The 18,147-nt window shown below is 39.4% G+C and overlaps 1 protein-coding gene across 1 annotated transcript in view; it reads right to left on the reverse strand.

Moving 5' to 3' along the window:
• LOC131677539 (sodium/calcium exchanger 1-like) overlaps nucleotides 1–18,147 on the reverse strand; it is a 296,789-nt gene that overhangs the window by 13,639 nt on the left and 265,003 nt on the right. Inside the window, exons 5-8 of the mRNA XM_058957421.1 lie at nucleotides 12,258–12,357; nucleotides 11,037–11,153; nucleotides 3,391–3,549; nucleotides 3,130–3,301 (exon numbers count right to left, since the gene is read on the reverse strand). Of these exons, the coding sequence (XP_058813404.1) occupies nucleotides 3,130–3,301; nucleotides 3,391–3,549; nucleotides 11,037–11,153; nucleotides 12,258–12,357 (548 nt within the window). The remainder of the gene's footprint in view (nucleotides 1–3,129; nucleotides 3,302–3,390; nucleotides 3,550–11,036; nucleotides 11,154–12,257; nucleotides 12,358–18,147) is intronic.

Genomic DNA, 18,147 nt, shown 5'->3' on the forward strand with positions numbered 1-18,147 from the left:
AGATATCGTGATCGCCGCGAATGAACTTTTCAACAAAATACAACTCCGAGATAATCGAGTTTTACTGTTGGTGCAGCGAGTCAACGGTCTAGCGTATCAAACACTACGCACCGCCTACGAGTGGTCAATGGGTAGCGGTCTATGAATAACTGTAACTCAAGTTATAGTATTCCGATCTTAATGAAAGTTTGAGAAAATTTTCCTCAGCGTATGTAGTTTCAGAATATCTATTTTACAAAAATTCCATTTTTTCATCCTGACAAAAATGTGTAACCCCTTAAGAGAAAATTGAATTAAAACAAAACATAAACAAAAGATTTAACCCCTCTAACTTCTCTAAACGTATTCTGCAATAGTATATGAACAATATTAACTCATTGATAATGCCTGTTCTGCGTTATTGCTTGAGTAATAGGAGTTATTCTTAGCACCTACTATATATAGTAGGTTGGGCAATAATGGGTTAAGTTACAAAAAAAAATCATCAAATGCTCATTAAACCTCATCCTGACATACTAAAGACGTACAGAAAACGTCATTTTTCATAATTTTCCTTCTATTTTCGAAAAACAATGTGTGGTCAAAGCACATTTGAACGGATTTACTTTTTGGAACAGCATTATTTTTGATAAATTGCTAAAAATGTCAAAGGTTATCTAACAAAAATTTAAATAACTCATACCCCATTAGCCGTAGCTATACACTTTCTTCATCAAAATTACGCCCCTGAATTCGGCTCAACTATTTAAAGTGTTTTCTGTACTTTTAAAATTTTGTAGATACCCAGTTTTGAAGAAAAAATACTGAAAAGCACCAAAAATTTCATTTTTTAATAAGTTTTAATGGCTCTGCCGCTCTTAAAATTCAAAATTTGTACAAGCTAACTAACCAAATTTCTCCGTTTGGACCTCCAGAAAAATAAAAAATGTTGAAAAAAATCTAAAACAGTTCAGGACCACTTCAAAAGGCATAAATTTAAAATTTCATCCGAAATCGGCCCATTTTTCAAAAAATCAAAAGTCGCCACCAGTAGGAAGCATTTTAGCAAACTCACTCCGAAGAAGAAAGTGATCCCAATACCCTAACCTTTCATTTAAGAAGTGAGCCCGATGACTTTTTCAACATGATGTCATTTTGGGACACCCTATTGCCTAGGTAATGTCACGCCTATTTCTTCCGCACGGTCTTGTCCTTCCAAATAACTTCGATGATGGCGCGATTGTCATGCACCAAACCATCAACTTTTGAACGAAGACACGAACCTTCAAGGACTTTTGGAAAACCACATGAAACAAATTGAAATGCACAACTTCGTGTGTACATCAGCGCCATATAGTGACTGACTTTCAAAGTAAAGAGTTAGACTGGATCCCGTTGGCCTGAGGAACAACTTGAGAAGAGCAAAAATCTCGACAAACATATGATTACGGCCTAAAAGCCAACTGTCAAAATCCACTTCGAATGGAAATTCCAGACAAACCGTTACTAGTCGAACACAGTTCACAACAGTTTATGAAACAGAAAACTTTTCTCTTTCGTTTACTACCAACATCTGTGATTGGCGTGTAACGGTTTGTCCGGAATTTCCATTCAAAGTGGATTGTGACAGTTGGCTTTTAGGCCGTAATCATATGTTTGTCGAGAAATGTTACTAATCAGGATTTCGAGATTTAGTACCCATTGCTAGGTGATGCTAAACTTTTCGGGGGGTGTTTCAATATTTATTGAAGCTATTTCAAACTTTTGAGAGGTAAAGTACTCCCGTTCTACGCATAATTGTCCCATGTATATAGGGAAACCCATGGAACATGGGACAAATATGTTTATAACGGCAGCGTACGTGACAAGTGTAGAAAGGAAGTCATTTTCATTCATTTCATTTTCTGAATTATATTGAACATAACCAGCTATTGGATCATAGTTTCGAAAACTAAAAAAGATACAATTGCACGACTAGTTGGATTCAAACAGATTTTTTAGGATTTATAAACCAACGAGACAATTTGATTTGTTGCATCAAATTGCTTGAAAGGCGCGTTTCCAATGAAACGTACAATATTCGGTACTTCTATTCTTCCATCCTCTGAGGCGAATTTCTGAACTCAGCGGAATATTTCCCGACCAAGCGAATAAACAAGCAGTAGGGGAGAGAGGGTAACAATGAAACACATTTTTTCTACAATTTAATTTTGATGATAATAATTGTTATTTGTGCAACCAAAAGTGATACGTAGTGCCACTCTGTTGTTAACTAATACATATATTTTTTCCAGCTGGTAAAATTCACGGGAAATAACATTTTTTGGATAATAAACAGTCGGTGGTAAAATGTATCAGTGTGCCCCATGGGTAGGAACTATGAAACACGATTACGTCTATAGTGAAATATTCTACTTATAAATTTTATTCTTTTGTTTTGACGAAGAATGGTCCTAACGCTTTGAATTAAAGTTATTTTGAGGCGAAAATCGTTTGTTTACGAAAGAATCCACTGTATCATCGCGTAACATCGAACCACCATATATGCATATTAGCTGCAATCCTGAAATAAGAGACAATTTCTACAAAACTTGCCCAAATTTACTAATTTTGCACTATATGAGTAGTATTTACTGTGAAAAATCGGAACCCATTCACATTTTGAGACAGATCACAAAAACAAAAAAAAATCACTGTTCCCCATACGCCATCGTTCCACAGTTACCCAATGGGTCTATTCATGAAAATTGGGAAATTACACAGAACCATGAGAAGTTACCAAAAAACTTTGTTCGCGGAAAATGTTGAGCATAAAATTTGCTATAAATAGCAATAGACTAAACATCAAATCAATGAATGGTAACTCACAAAGGTGGAATAATATTTTTCATTGCAAATTTACTCTAGCTATCACAAAACAAACAAATATCCATTAAAAGAGATAGAGTTATCAGATCTCTTCCAAAATGCTATATTTTGGAAGAGATCTGATAACTCTATCTCTATATACGTGTAAAGAAATAGAAATCGTGAAATATGAGGGAATGGGACGATTCTGATCATGCATTATGATTATATTGCGAATGTTTCATAGTTCCTGCTGATCCACTGTTACCCTCTCTCCCCTACTTTACTGAAATATATACTTACGATCCGGGTTGCACCTCGAAATCCTGCCCATGAAAGGCATGGTAGCAGGCACCGATGGTCCAGGCAAGACCGATACCGAGGAATACGTTAACGGCGTTACTGCCGGTGACGTTTCCAATACTAGCATCGGCGTACTTATCCTGAATGGCAGCGACCTTGCTGGCGAACGTGTCTACAGACAAATGAAACCAACCGTTAGGTAATCCTGTAATCCCATAATCCATCGGCTGTCGCTGTGTACGGGTCCGGTCGTCAACTTACCCGGTATACTCGTTCCCATCGCGACGAAGACAATGGCAGTGACAGAATCTTTAATTCCCAGCGTACAGCCGAAGTGTGATGCCACATCGCCGATGATTGCCGTCACTACACCTATGCAGAAAATGGAAACAACGAAGCACAGATAGCCACCGCCAATGTCTGAAAAAAGAAAAGCAATATAGATTAGTGAGGTTAGGTTCTTAACGTTTGAAGGCGTGCTTGGAAAATAACGTGGCGATGTTATACAATAAACGGCGGATTAATTAGGCGATGAAGGTGAATATAATTTAAGTCAGTTTGAAACTATTCGTGTACGGACCAAACCGTAAAAAATGAATGCAATCGGTAAATTAGGTTTTGAGATATCGTAGCAGCTAGTTATACAAAAATGCAACTATTAAACATTTAACTATTGCTGACCCGTCTAATCCCATCCTCTCCTATGGTAAGTGAAATGATAATTCCCTCGCCTTTAGTTGCTTTATTCACGGACACGTGTTTCGTGCTACCTAGCATCCGTGCCACAATTATAAAGAACCAAAATCGCACCTATGTCGTTGAGATAATTACGGTCAAGTGCTATTTTTCAGGTCGAGAAAATTATGAATACACACGAATCTGGAAGCGACCTTGCATGTTGTGATTGCCGGGGATGCGCGTGTTTGATGCTCCCGAATTGATTAGTGTCATACTGGAGAATAACTGTATGCATAATGAGAGAAAACCAGTATGAGTAAATTTTAAGTCATTCCTTATCGGTGCATTGGGCTAGCGCTCGGCCTACTCAAACACACAGTAGAAATAAGATTCAACTAAGGTTGTGAATCATTTGGCGATTTTTTCAACCTTTAGTTAAAATTTGACAGTTCGAAAGTTATTTTCTCTTGAATGGAAAAATTTAACCGAGAGAGCGAACCATTTCAAAAGTTGACATATGGATAGTTATTTAGAATTGACAGCTGCGATGACTACAAGTTGGTAGAGGTGTGAACATTTGTCGATATTTTAAAATTAGTTTTTTCTTATTACATTAAGTATGACAGTCATAGCCACGAAAAGTAAACATCTACATCATGAAATAACTCAAACAAATCTTAACACAACACGTTATCGTTTCCATCTTTATTAATTAATTTTGCATTGAAAAATATTGATAACCTCAATTAGGTACAGGAAATGTTTCCACCTTTTTATTCTGCATCATGGGCAAAATTTTAACCATCGAGCTGTCCAATTTAACTATCGCTCTGTCAATTTTAACCATGCTCCAGAGTACGGTTATTTTGCAAATAACTTTCGAAGTGTCAGATTTTAACTAAAAGTTAAAAATTTCACCAAATGGTTCACAGCCTAAGAAAGCCATTGACATTGATTGATTTCCACAAATATTGTGTAAAGGATAACGCAAAAACTCCTTTTTTCGTTTTCAAAGATGATCGCTTTTCAAGACCTTTTCAATTCTAGCGTAAAGAAACGCGTGCTTATCGTGCTTATGCTGCACTTTATTAAGATACCAGGTTTTAAAAATGCTGACGACGGCGCCGATGGTTGGGTGGTAAGCGTGACCGCCACCCACCCCAGTTGGTCTGGGTTCAATCCCAGTCGAGGTCGTTGAGATTTTTCAGAGGTGAGAAAAATCTGAGGTCACGCCTTCCTTCGGAAGGGAAGTAAAGCCGTTGGTCCCCGGTCCATGAGTTGATGGGTCGATATCCAATCCAGATAGTGAGTGTCACCTCTCTGGCGTCGGTATTTGGCCTCGTAGCGGAAATAGGCCGACGGAAAATAAACAGAATTGTAAGAAGAAGAAGAAAAATGCTGACACCACAGGTGTGGAGAAATTGCCGAACTGAATGGAGTACGTAGATCTGATACTCTAATGTGTCTGCAGGGAAACTAAGCACGTTGATAGGTCAATTGTTTCTAAAAGAGGATAATATTAGTGGAAACCAATTTTATTACATCATCACAACTATTAGTCCCAAATCACGTTTAAATCAACTTTGCTTGGGGCTTTTTCGGCGAATAATGTATATATCCCAATTCAGCGTTAGCCGCAGCATTGCGTTTCTTCAGTTTGTGGTTGTCTTTGGCAAATCTGGTTATCTGATCGGTCGCCGAGCTTCCAACGACCCGTGGAATTCCCTTCAGAAATACGGCTGGAACGGCTCGACCGGACCGATCAACGTCTGGTTTGGAAATCGCGCGGAGAGGGATAAATTTAGGTGGGTCTAAATTTGTTGCATCTAACGCTCGCCGGTTCCGCACTGCTGGTTGTGGTCTTTGATTAGCTCGAGCTCTTGCCACGCTCATGGCTGCAGCTGGCAGTTGATACGGACTACCTGGATCGGGAAGCTGCCTTCTACGGCGCAAAATACGTGGTGGTGTAGGCGGATGTTGTGTGGCGTATTCTACTGACCCGACAACTTGGGCGAACTGATCAGCAGGGCCGCTAAGACCGTATGGAGTTTGTTGTGCACCGATAGATTGTGATAAAGCTACGGCTAATAGCAAAAGAACTACGTTCACTTTTCCCATGTTGGATACTTTAGTGAGTCTAGAGTTTTCTCGCGCTCTCTTCTTATAGTGGGAGCTTTTTCTTGTAAACACATGTTTCGAGTTATTTGAAGCGCTATAAAATCTTAATTGTGCTTTATTGCGACTGACCGCATGTTTTTTATGGTAGACTGTAATTAATGTTTGCATAATATGGGTTATTCATATATTTTGATTTTTTCCAACCATGGTATACTTTATTTTCTACCCGTAGTAGGCAGGGAATGAAGCTATCACACGATTTTACACCAGCCGAGATCACCCAAAATTGGTCGGATGAACTTCGTTTGACAGTTCTCGGTGTTCCGTTTACATGAAAGTTACGTAAGTTTGAATGCAACAGATAAACAACCGTTGCACTCGAACGCACGCAGCTAACGAATTAAACAAACCTCATGAACTTCATTCATAATGAAAGTATTCGTGTTGTCATCAATCAATCAAAAATGCCATTTTCACATGATTTTTCAAACTATTTATTGTGCACTTCCCACCAACCTGGACGAGTGATCAAACTGCTACTGAAAACTGCGAGCTGTCAAAACACATGTATTTCAAGTGATAGAGATGGTACTTTCATAGACAGACCAGTCGAACTAACCAGTCTATGAGAAGAATTTAATAGAAGAGTGCGGTTAGAATTCAGGTTAGAATTCAGTTTTTAGTGCCACAAACAATATTTTCTGACACGACAAGATATTTGGATATCAGCACAGAGAACAGACATCCATGATCGAACAAAAATATTTAAAAAACGTGTATAAACATTTGAATTAATATACGATAAACACTAGCGCCGCCACACCAACCTATCCCAACTATCCGTCAAATCCATTCCGAAACCGGTTCAAAATCCTGAATGGATTCAGTATGGAATCTTGCTCAATGAAAACAACCAATTCCGACTCTATCGGTTGATGCATTTGAGCTGGAATTCATGCTGGAAGTTCGAACTGGTTCCGGACTAGTTTGACTGGGATAGAGGAATAACCACTGTCAATTCTGTCGAACTCAGCCACAAAAAACATGACGACAGTAGCGCACCTGGTTTGGATATCCCAACTACCTTCGAAACCGTTGGAGATTTTACACAAGTTGAATGCTGAAGATGGACGTCTGTGTGATATTATTATCCACAGCTATTGCTGTTCGAATTTACTGTAAAATAAATTTTGCAAATTTTTACTTTATTGAAAAGTTACGAGAAAACCGAAGTCCTTATATAGGAAGGTCCTAGCATGCGTCAAAAAGAAAACTGTGTGACAGTTTCTATGGGCGAATGGTAGCGTCTACGTCAGCAATGCCACGTTTTATAGGCTGTCTCTGTTCACTACCACTAACAGTTTTGACGCATGCTAGGACCTTGTTTAGAGGGACTTTGCGAGAAAACAGCAAAAGGGGATCAAGGGTATCCGCTTATGGAAGAAAAATTGAGTAGGGGAACTGGGGGTAAGACGGACATATTAAGGATAGATTGAAAAATAACATAGTAAGAGAATGTTTATGTCAACATGTAATACTCTATGTTGTAGCTCCATATGTTGGCTTTCAAGTGCCCAGAGGGATTGTGTTACAAAAATCAACAAGTATCATTTTTTAAAGAACTGAAAAACGAAGAAATATCTTCACTTTTTCCAGACTGCGGGTGAAATGGACATATGGTGGGGGTAAGACGGACATGTTGCAGAAAGGATGATCACAATACAAAATATTAAAATTTACTGTTTCTAGCGAAGGTTTTGAATGGATTGTAGTTCTTTTTAATATATACGTTCAACTCGAAGTGAAAAATAACGTTCTGGGGTTCGATTTAGAGTTGAAGCAAGTGGTGTATTTTCTAATATCGTTTATGCCGTTGCCATAAAGAGAGCTATAAAATCAGTTCAAATAATCAGTCAGAATCACTTATACGAAACTGAAAGGATATATATTAAATGCGTAATTGGAAACATCAGTTTCTCGATTACACACAGCCATAGTATGGGACCTGCACAAAATCGTGTACCATTTCCAGGTTCCAGGAATTCGGTACTTAGTCTCGGTCACATTAACGCACATCCTGCAGTCTACTGCATGTGAGACTTCAGTTAACTGGATGGTTCTCCACGTTTGATTGCTAGAATTTCGTTTTTACACGCGAGACATTCATATAAGGACGAATCAATAGAATCAATCAAGAATGTCCATCTTGCCCCACCAGTACACATATTTTTTCAACGTTTGTACTCATTCACGCATAAATAAACTTACCTGTTATTTTCCATGAAGATGTCACTTAAGAGTTACTTTATCGAAATAAAGGAAAAAATCAGCGAATGAATTGATTTTTTCGTCGATAAACCTTAAAATCGAAAACTTGAAAATTACATCCGCACGAAACTGCACTACTGATTATCAATATTAGCTTAAATTGTGCATGTTTAGCAGTATTCAAGGACTACTAAGTGTTTCATAATTCAAGGTTACTCATAATGATAGGGTACACGTACAATACAATTGAAGTTTTAATGTTATATCCCTAAAATAACGATGTGTCCGTCTTACCCCACCTGTCCGTCTTACCCACAGTTCCCCTAATGTTACAAAACATATGGTTTTTGTTTTCTTAGATTGTGGACCTGCCATTACCGTACCATATCCACAATCTAAACAATATTGTACACAAGATAATAACCAATTCCTCTTCCTTTCGTCGCAACGCAAAACTGTCAAATCCAAAAGCATGCATGCTGTACACAAATCATCTTCACTAGCAGAACCGAAAGCCAATGGAACCAGACAATACTCGCACGGGGACCGAGCGAAACTTGGTACTAACAAAATCGAATGTGTCCATAAATTTTCATTCGAGAGTCAAAGCAAATCCGGGGTATGAACTGCTATAATCTGTCCAGGCCGCCGCCTCCCTAGTGATCGATGCGGTGCAGCAGGGTGCAGATTCGAACGAGCTCACCGATGACGCTGCAGCCTGATTTATCCCACTTGGTGAGCCATTTCCGGGTGAAAGTGGATAGACCGATGCACTAGCAATTTGCAATAAATAGTTCAGACACAGCAGGGCGATGACTGGCCAAGGAACTGGAGTGCAATTGAAAATGGAAATTAAATCTTCCACACAGTCGATAAAATAGTTTTACTATTGAAAGTGGTATTTAGTGGAACGGTTGCTGTGAAATTTCAATCAGTGGGGAAGCCTATAGTAAAGGGGTCAAGTGTTTGATGTGCAGTGATGAGTTTTTGAAAAAGGAGTCCCAAAACTTCATGCACAGAGCCGCCGAACGACGTGGGCAGTATGGGTAATACTACTTACTCGGAAATATCCGAGTGGGTAATAACCCACTTGAAATATTGGAACAAACCAAAAATTTGTAATCCGCAATGCATGTGTCTCTCGGACACAATGCAAGCGTCCGAAGTCCTCTATGTACAACGATTGCGCAAAACGAGTGTGATTGTAATGTCTTGTCGCCTGTCGTGATTTCAGCTTCAAACGCGCTTTTATCATGTTTACTTGAACTAGCTACACTTGTAAATATGCCACGCGTTGTCCGATACATCACCTCAGAGCAGTTGTTTCGGGCACAAGCTTTGGGAATTATTTGGGATTTGTATAGCTACCGTCTCAAACGATCATAGCATTACTGATGAGACGAAGTCGAAACACAAAATTCGACTTTATTTAAAAAGGAGCAATAATTATTCTACCATTGCTGATCACCACCATCGAAAAAATATACTCTTCCTTGAATAGATTGGGACTCCCCCTCCCTATTCGCAGTAGCATTCTCTATCAATATTCGTGATTCACATCGATTCAAGTTAGTCCCGCTCGGTGTCGCATCCACCGCTCCATCAATGGCTTCTCGGAAGCATAGTAATGTGGAAAATTTTCCAAATGTGTGGCACATTTTACATTCGACTGGTGCTCGCCTGGCTTACAGCTGGTTCGCTTCGAAGGAATACGAAATTAGTTCGCAGTATGCGGGAGCCTGTCCATCCGGAATCGCACGTGAGGGGGTGTTTAGGGTGGTTGAGTATCGAGCGTTTGTATGTAGCGATGTTCCCCGCAACTGGGCGCCGGAGGCTGATGTATTTACGATGCAACTGTGGTGTGGCGTGTGACATGTACTACGTAGAATAACGATTACTTTCTTTTATGAAAATTGATACGACGTTATCGGATAACCGCGAGACATGGAACGATTGGCCGAGGGCGCAGTCGCGGCTTCCTGTGTCGCAATTTATTGTTCTAAGTGCATAGGGAATTGGTTTTAAAAAAGAGCAGTCGCTGTCATAATGTATCTAAGGTTGAATGTAAATTATCTAAACTACAGACAGGTGTCAGTCGTTTGATTGTTTCTCCCAAAGGCGATTTATATTATCTGTTTATAATGAACTCTTTTTCAACTACCTTATTAGTAGCAGTTTAACTCAACAGATGGTGCTGATAGATGATAAACTTGCGTCTTCAATGGAATGAAAAAATATTGAAGCTGAATATCTTTTTCCTTATTGATATCTTTGTTAATAATGAAGGAAAGAAAGGGTAAAATGGACCGGTTGGGGATATGACAATCAGAACTCAAAATATCACATTTTACTGTTTCTGATGTTTTTGAATAGATTGTGATTCTTCTTAATGTATATGTACAATTCCACGTGAGGTCGAACTCATTTTTTGCCGTTGTCATTAACATAGTTATGCGATTACTTATTATACGAGACTTGGGAGTTATATATGTGCCTTTGTTAACATTTCTCGATTGCACAAAGTCAGTACGTGTGCAGTTTTTTAGCTAATCCGAGACTTGAAAATTACATCCGCACGTAAATGCATTACTGATTTTCAATGTTTGCTTAAATTGTATACAAGTGATAGTTTTCAAGGCATACTGAGTGTCTCATTAATCAAACCATGAGCGCTGCTGATGAAACCAATAGCTTGGGATAGGAATAATGACATTACTTTAGTAAGTTTTCGCGTCCTCAGAATTGGTTCCTCTATGCTTGGGAAACTAAACTTTCAGTTACGCAAATGCATTCATCACTAATGTAAGTCGTTTGACAGCCGCCGCCTTATGTAGCGCACTTACCTGTCGGTGGAATAAAGGCAAAGATGATCTTCCAGAACAAGGTGAGGAAATGCATTATGTAGTCCGAACAGCTTGGGGTGGGTGCATCTTCGCCTTCGCTATCGCCGTCGTCATCCCCTGGAAAGTTTTGGTATGGATTAAACATATGGGGATAATCAGATAAAACGTACGCTTGGTTTGATATTTTTGCTGTTCTGGGAATTACTGTCAGATTTGGAGGCCACGGGCAGATCACTTGTGATGCATTTAAAAAAATAAAGGAATTAAATCTCGACAAACATATGATTACGGCGCTAACTGTCAAAATTGTCTTTATTTACCTTGAACGGAAATTCCCAGACAAACTGTGACTGATCGAACACAGTTTACAGCAGTTAATGAAAGAGAAAACTTTTCGTGAATCAAAGTCAATTTTGACAGTTGGCTTATACACCCTAATCATATGTTTGTCGAGAAATGCAATTTCTATCCATCAAAATAAATTAGAATGTATTTTTCGTTGCGTGTGAAACGTCAAAGCCCTATAAGAAACTAGCTCTACATCCAACAAAACATCGAACGAAGTAGATCAGCGTAAGGCGTTTATCGAATAGGGAGTGCAAAGTTGATAAAAAAGGAAATTAAATGCTTTTTTTAAATTTGATGCAAATTTGATATACATTTCTAGAGTGATTTGCCCCTAGTTTGGAGCAGTATTGTCATGATAGATTTATTTATCCAAGCAAATTTCAGTGTTGATGGGGCTCATGGCGTATGTTATTGGTTTAAATACCAATAATTTAATTATTAGAAGCATGGAATATGTTCTGTTGCTCAACTAGTTTCATGCAATTTATGTTCCAGTTTATGAATCTTATTGGAATATTGCATGATGACGACATCAGAAAAAGGCGAGTTGATACCAGTTTCTAGTAATGTTAATACGTTAACGTCCATGTATTGAGATATCTGACGTTTAAAATACGCACACTGAGATCTCGCATTTTTATACCATGCCCTGCCCTTAAGCCGAGAAGCGGTTTGTTTTCCTCCCAATTCTCCGTGTAAACGATTTGTTTTCCTCCCAATTCAAACGTCAAAACGGCAAAATACCAACGCAGCTGGATAAGTCAATATAACCTCGCTGATCTGCCAAAAAATGAGGTTATGCAAAGGGCTCCTATTATTGGCTCTAATCAAAACTCGTCGAAATATCAAATTGACAATAACAATGACACTTACCTGCACTGACGGTCACCGCTTCGACAAATTGTTCCTTCCACGAGGAGGTTCCGATCAGAAGCGAAGCGTTTGCTCGCTGGACTAGCTTATCTACGGTGTTCTGTAAAGAAAAGATAGAAAAATAGATTCTATTAGTGGATACATCAATCGAGTCATATACACGGTAAACTATGTACCTAGAAAATTATATTTATCTATTTATACGTTAAATTGGCTGAGGTATGATTAACAGATATCTAAATTTAGGCATATTCAAATTACTTACTGCTGAGTTTGTGCATTTTTGGTACAATTAACTAAAAAATTCAGAAAAGTGCCCAAACTTAGAAGCGAGTATGTTTACTCTAAAATTAAATTAGGTTAAGGAGAATTATCATATCATTTGCGCCTGGTTAAAGAAAGTTTTCGTTGTTAAATTTTCGTTTTTCGTTAAAATCTGTTCGTTCATTTGAGAGATAAGGCCGGGCAAAGATGAGAAGCATAAAATTATCTTTAATTTGATATCAATGTCAAGAAAATCGATCAAGCCGTTCCATTGCAATCCGGGACACCAACTGTTTGTTACCAATGCGATAATCATGTGTTCTTTCTGGGACGTCATCGTATCCCAGGGATAGAATGAGGGTTTGTGCATTGAGCCGGAGTCCCAAGGGTTGCAGGTTCGAATCCTGCTCCTGGGGGACTTTTTTCACATAGTTCCAATTCCTTTAGCTTAATTCTCCATTTCAATTTGGTTTCCCCCTTTGGATACAACCAAAAGTCTTAAATAAGGTATTGGCACTTACGTAAAAAACCAAATTATTTGAATTATTTTTCAGTTTATAAGAAATGGGGTGCATGGAAGTGCTAGGGTTACCAAATTGGCTGAGAGCAAATTCAGGACACGTTGAATCAAATGTTAAAGCCTGTTGTTTATTAAGTAGCAGAACCTCCTCCAGTGGTAGGATTTCGAACTAAGTTCAAGTTTGTTTTTGTCCATTAATTTGTCCAAAAATTGTTTATCTGGGAAAGAATTTGTAGCTGCGGTCTAAACACCAAGTTTTTCATTACCAAAAATACGATGGACTCGAGGCTGTATAAGCAAGAGTGCCTCGAAAAACGAATACTATCTAAAAAGGCCCGATTGAGACCAAATTGAAGAAGTTTGAGGTAAAATGAAGGGCACTTTCTATAATTATTGTAATTAAGGACAGATCCCCTGAAACCCTAAAAGAGTCTAGCCAACTTGCTTCATCCTACACCGCGTCCCGTTTTCATTCTCACAAGTGGCTCATTGTTTTGGTCCGATTTTGGCATCTGATGAGGACATATTTCGGTTTTGATTAATACCTCTAAGAATTCTCAATGCGCGACTTTGTCCAAATTATTTCGCATTCTGATTAACTGGATAATAAATCCCTACTGTTTGTAGGGTTGCCACCCCTCCGGGTTTGACCCGGAGACTCCGGTTTTCGGGAGCAATCTCCGGGCCTCCGGATTTTATATCAATTTCTCCGGGTTTGGTGGGAAGAAGCATAATTTCTTTTTTTTTAATTAACTGACCATTAAAAAATATTTAAAAAGTAAGTTAACTATTACTCTGGTGCAGATTTATTTTGCCCGACCAACCTTTGGTTTCAAGGGGGCGAAGATGAGTTCACTAAATATTGCTGATTGCTTTCACAATGCAATGAAAATGAAAAACAAATCAAATTTACTACAAATTTAAGAAAGTAGTACTTCGCTATATGTTACAATTAAAATGTTGCATCCCACTAAGTGGCTCAAAATGGCGTAAAAAGTTATTTTGCTGAAATTTTACCAAATTACTTCACTATTAGCTGGTGTTTATCACCAGCTGCACCAAGGTATGGCAGATTTGTTCTAATCCAACTGACTAGGTCAACATCAAACAAGTTCTTCCGGTGTTGTTGCTACTCCTGCAGTGACCCTTAGCTGTTGGCTAGGGAGGTTAGTTTTGCCCCTTTGTTGCGACCTCTGGTAATGAATAACCCACACCACATAGTGCTTCCCATGTGATGCCGCAGGCCTACCTCTTTCGCTCTCGTTTTGCTGTTAGTTGTGGAGGAGAGCAATGCTCGTTCGACTTATCCTCCACAGCGAGAGTAGCTGGTGCTTTTGTATTCTTGGCACTTAGTCGGGGAAGTGAAATACTACACCATATTAAACCGACAAAACCGTTCTCAAACGTGAAAAGTTTACAGTTTTACTTACACGCAGTAATAAAAAACGATTTAAGTGCTCTAAAATGCCGAGAAATCGCTTTGATTCCAATTTTTGTCAAGTTCCACTCAAAATCCACCACCCCCAGGTCAATTAAAATCTCCGGACCAAAGCCTCTCCAGAGGTGGCAACCCTAACTGTTTGTTATGCTGTGAATGTATGATGAACAGAGTGCACAAAAAACGTCGTGATATATTCACTTAACCGTCATCAGAAACGCCAACTCTCTTCTCATTATAGCATTGAAGAAAAGTATGCCTCCCCCTTTATCTTTCGGTTTTAAAATTTGGGTTGACGTCATAATCTAAATAAAAACAAAATTTTTCGCACTGATCGCGAGCAAGAGAATGTTTTTTTTGAGTCTGGACCAATCGTCGTAATTGTACTGGACTCTTTAGTCCGAGCTTTAGTTGTCAGTGAGAATCGCATCGTGATGGGTCCGTTGCTGGGGCTGCTAATCGTGCTGCTTGGTCCCGCGTTCGTTATCTACGCGTATCTGAAATGACAACAAGGCTACTGGAAAAAGCGTGGCATACCGGCTGCACACAATCCCCGTCTGCTGTTTGGGAACGTTAAGGGGGTGGGCAGCACGGATCAGTTGGCGATTTCACTGCATAGGGTATTTCGGGAGTTCAAAGGTCGTGGACTGACATTCGGAGGTTTCAATAATTTTATTACCCCGACTGTTTTGGTCGCAGATCCGGAGCTGGTGAAGCATATCTTTGTGAAGGACTTCAATGTGTTTCACGATCGTGGTATGTTCGTGGACACGGAGAACGATCCTTTGAGCGGGAATCTTTTCAATCTTGAAGGGGTGCGATGGCGCGAGATGAGACAGAAGCTTTCTCCGACGATCACTTCGGGTAAAATGAAGATAATATTCGATACAGTGCTGGCTGTATCGCTCGAGATGAGGGTGTACATGGAGGAAAATTATCATCGGGATGATTTGGAGTTGAAGGATGTTTTACAGCGATACACGTTGGACGTTATCGGGAATGAGGCCTTCGGCATCGAGTGCAACACGATAAAAGCCCCGGACACTGACTTTAGGAAAATGGGAGACAAGGTTCTTACACTCTCGACTGCGAGAATTATGAAAGTTTTCATTGCAATGCAGTATAGATCTTTAGCTAGGCTGTTGCGAATTAAAACTACCGACGACGAAGTAGAGAAGTTTTTTCTGGCTTTAACGAAAAGTACGTTGGAGTTGCGTGAGCAAGGAAATAACAAGAGAAATGATTTCATGAAGTTACTTCTGGAAATTAAATCCCAAGGAAACCTAGACGATTCGACGAACTTTTGCGAAGATGGATTAACACTGAACGAGTTGGCAGCACAGTGTTTTGTGTTTTTTCTAGCTGGTTATGAGACTTCTTCTAGTACAATAAACTTTTGTTTGTACGAGCTCGCGCAATCTCCCGCAGTGCAGGATTTTTAAGGGGCGAAATCAATCAAACTTTGGTCGAACATGAGGGAAGGCTTACCTATGAAGCGTTGATGAAAATGGATTACTTAGACCGCGTTGTGAATGGTAAGTTACAAACCTATGAATGAATAAAATGTATATAAATTATTTTTCATACATCGTAGAAACGCTTCGAATGCAGCCTCCGTTAGTACATACCTTCCGGAAGAACAGCGTTCAGTACACCATTCCAGGGACGAATCACACGTTCGCTGCGGGAACACTTTTCGAGATTTCAATTTACTCAATTCAGCGGGATCCGGATAACTTTCCTAACCCGGATTGTTTCAATCCGGACCGATTTTTACCGGAGCAAGCTAATGAGCATTCATACCGTTCGGGAAAGGGCCGCGCATCTGCATCGGGATGCGGTTCGCTTTGACGCAAACCAAGATCAGACTGGCAACACTGCTTGGTAGCTTCAGGTTTAGCGGCAACACTCGGACGCCCATCCCGATGGTATACGATCCGGCTTCTATCATGTTGGCACCGAAAGATGGAATGTATTTGCGAATCGAGCGTGTTAAATAAATAAATACACGGAAAGCTATTCGAAGAAGAAAGTAACCAATTCTTGTTTTACTAGTTAGTTGATTTCAACAGAAAAATAAAAAAAATGTAACTATGTTTGCTTTTAATTTTGCCGGATGATTATCATTTATTTGAAATTAATTTTTCAAGTCGACCATGGATGATATCCTCTATGGTCGAATCGTACACTTAAACAATAAAAGGGCCAAAAGGTCAGCTCTAGAAAAGTTTTCTAAATACCGAACCGGTAAAGAATCATTAGATCTCCTTAAACCATTGTTACAAGAGTCTTAATAAGTCTGTCTTCAATACATACCTTCATCGCGTTCAGAGTTACCTTAGAAACAATCCACAAAAGATTTGCAATTACGTAAATGAACACCAATGAAACTCTCAATAATCAAGTCTCCACATCTGCCGCCAACGTTCTCCCGTAGGACCTGATTTTAAGATATCATCCGAAATTGTGCAAAAAGCTTGTGCTAAACTCAAGTGTTCAAACACTCAAGGACCTGATTGAAGACTATGATTTATAATTAAAAAATGCTTGTTGTCGCTTTGCCTGCCTCTAAACACGAAGCTCCCAATTACCGCATCTCTATGTGTACTCTCGAAATTGTTGGAGCTCATCGTTCTTGAGTTGTTGACACATTGTTGTTCTAGCTGGCATTTTTTTGGAATGGCTCCGAGGCGTAAAATGTTTGTTAAAATTGGTAATTATTTATCTTCATCCTTCAATGTACCGTCCAGCGTACCTCAAGGCAGCCATCTCGGTCCTTATATCTGCCTTCTATACTTAAACGATTCAGACAACAGCACTACGCACATTATCTCACTTTATTGACAAAAGCATTACCAATTGAATGAAAAGGCTATCAACAGAAACACCGTCAAAACACGTCATGCGTTATTTGCTGCTAAAGTCGAACTTCAAAATTAAAGTGTGTTTTGTAATATGCAAAAAATCTAAATTCATTTTGCCTTGCGTGTTTAATTTTTTTTGAAGAATTGTCCAGCTGGAGCTGTAAAGCCAGGGTTTCGACAGGGCTCCCCGTCAGAATCACTCATTACAATTGCAGACGAGACGGGAAATGTCACTCACTAAAACACTGCTTAAGGCCAATTGCAGCGGGGCGTGATTCTGAATGTGATATTCATTGTACGATTCAGATATGTGTGGGCGTAGGGACTTCGCGATCGCTTGTATCATCGCGAAACTATCGAGCGTTTGTACGTTAATGCAGCGGTTCACACACAACCTTTTTCGTACCACGGACCCCTTACAAATCACCCTGGGTTGCTGCGGAACCCCACGGATGAAAATCGATTTTATATGCTATCAATATGTTATTTTCAGTTTGTTAGGAAACATGACTTGAAATTTCAATATGCGCTCGGTATATATATTTTTGCTCGCGGACCCTCGGCAACGTCTTCACGGCCCCTAGGGGTTCGCGGACCCCAGGTTGAGAATCACTACCCTAACGTGTTCGATCGCATGTGCGTTTGTATGTTGCGTGTGATATGGAAGAACTCACTTTGTTCTAGCATTAGAATCGTCCACCGAAAATTAAACATCACACACTCAATTCGGCTCGGTAATTTCCCAACAGCTGTGGAGTCAGCAAATTTAAAAAATGATGTCTCAGTAAAGTGAAATTTGTTTTC

This window comes from Topomyia yanbarensis, chromosome 1 (genome assembly GCF_030247195.1).
Source record: "Topomyia yanbarensis strain Yona2022 chromosome 1, ASM3024719v1, whole genome shotgun sequence".
NCBI classification, from domain to species: Eukaryota; Metazoa; Arthropoda; class Insecta; order Diptera; family Culicidae; genus Topomyia; species Topomyia yanbarensis.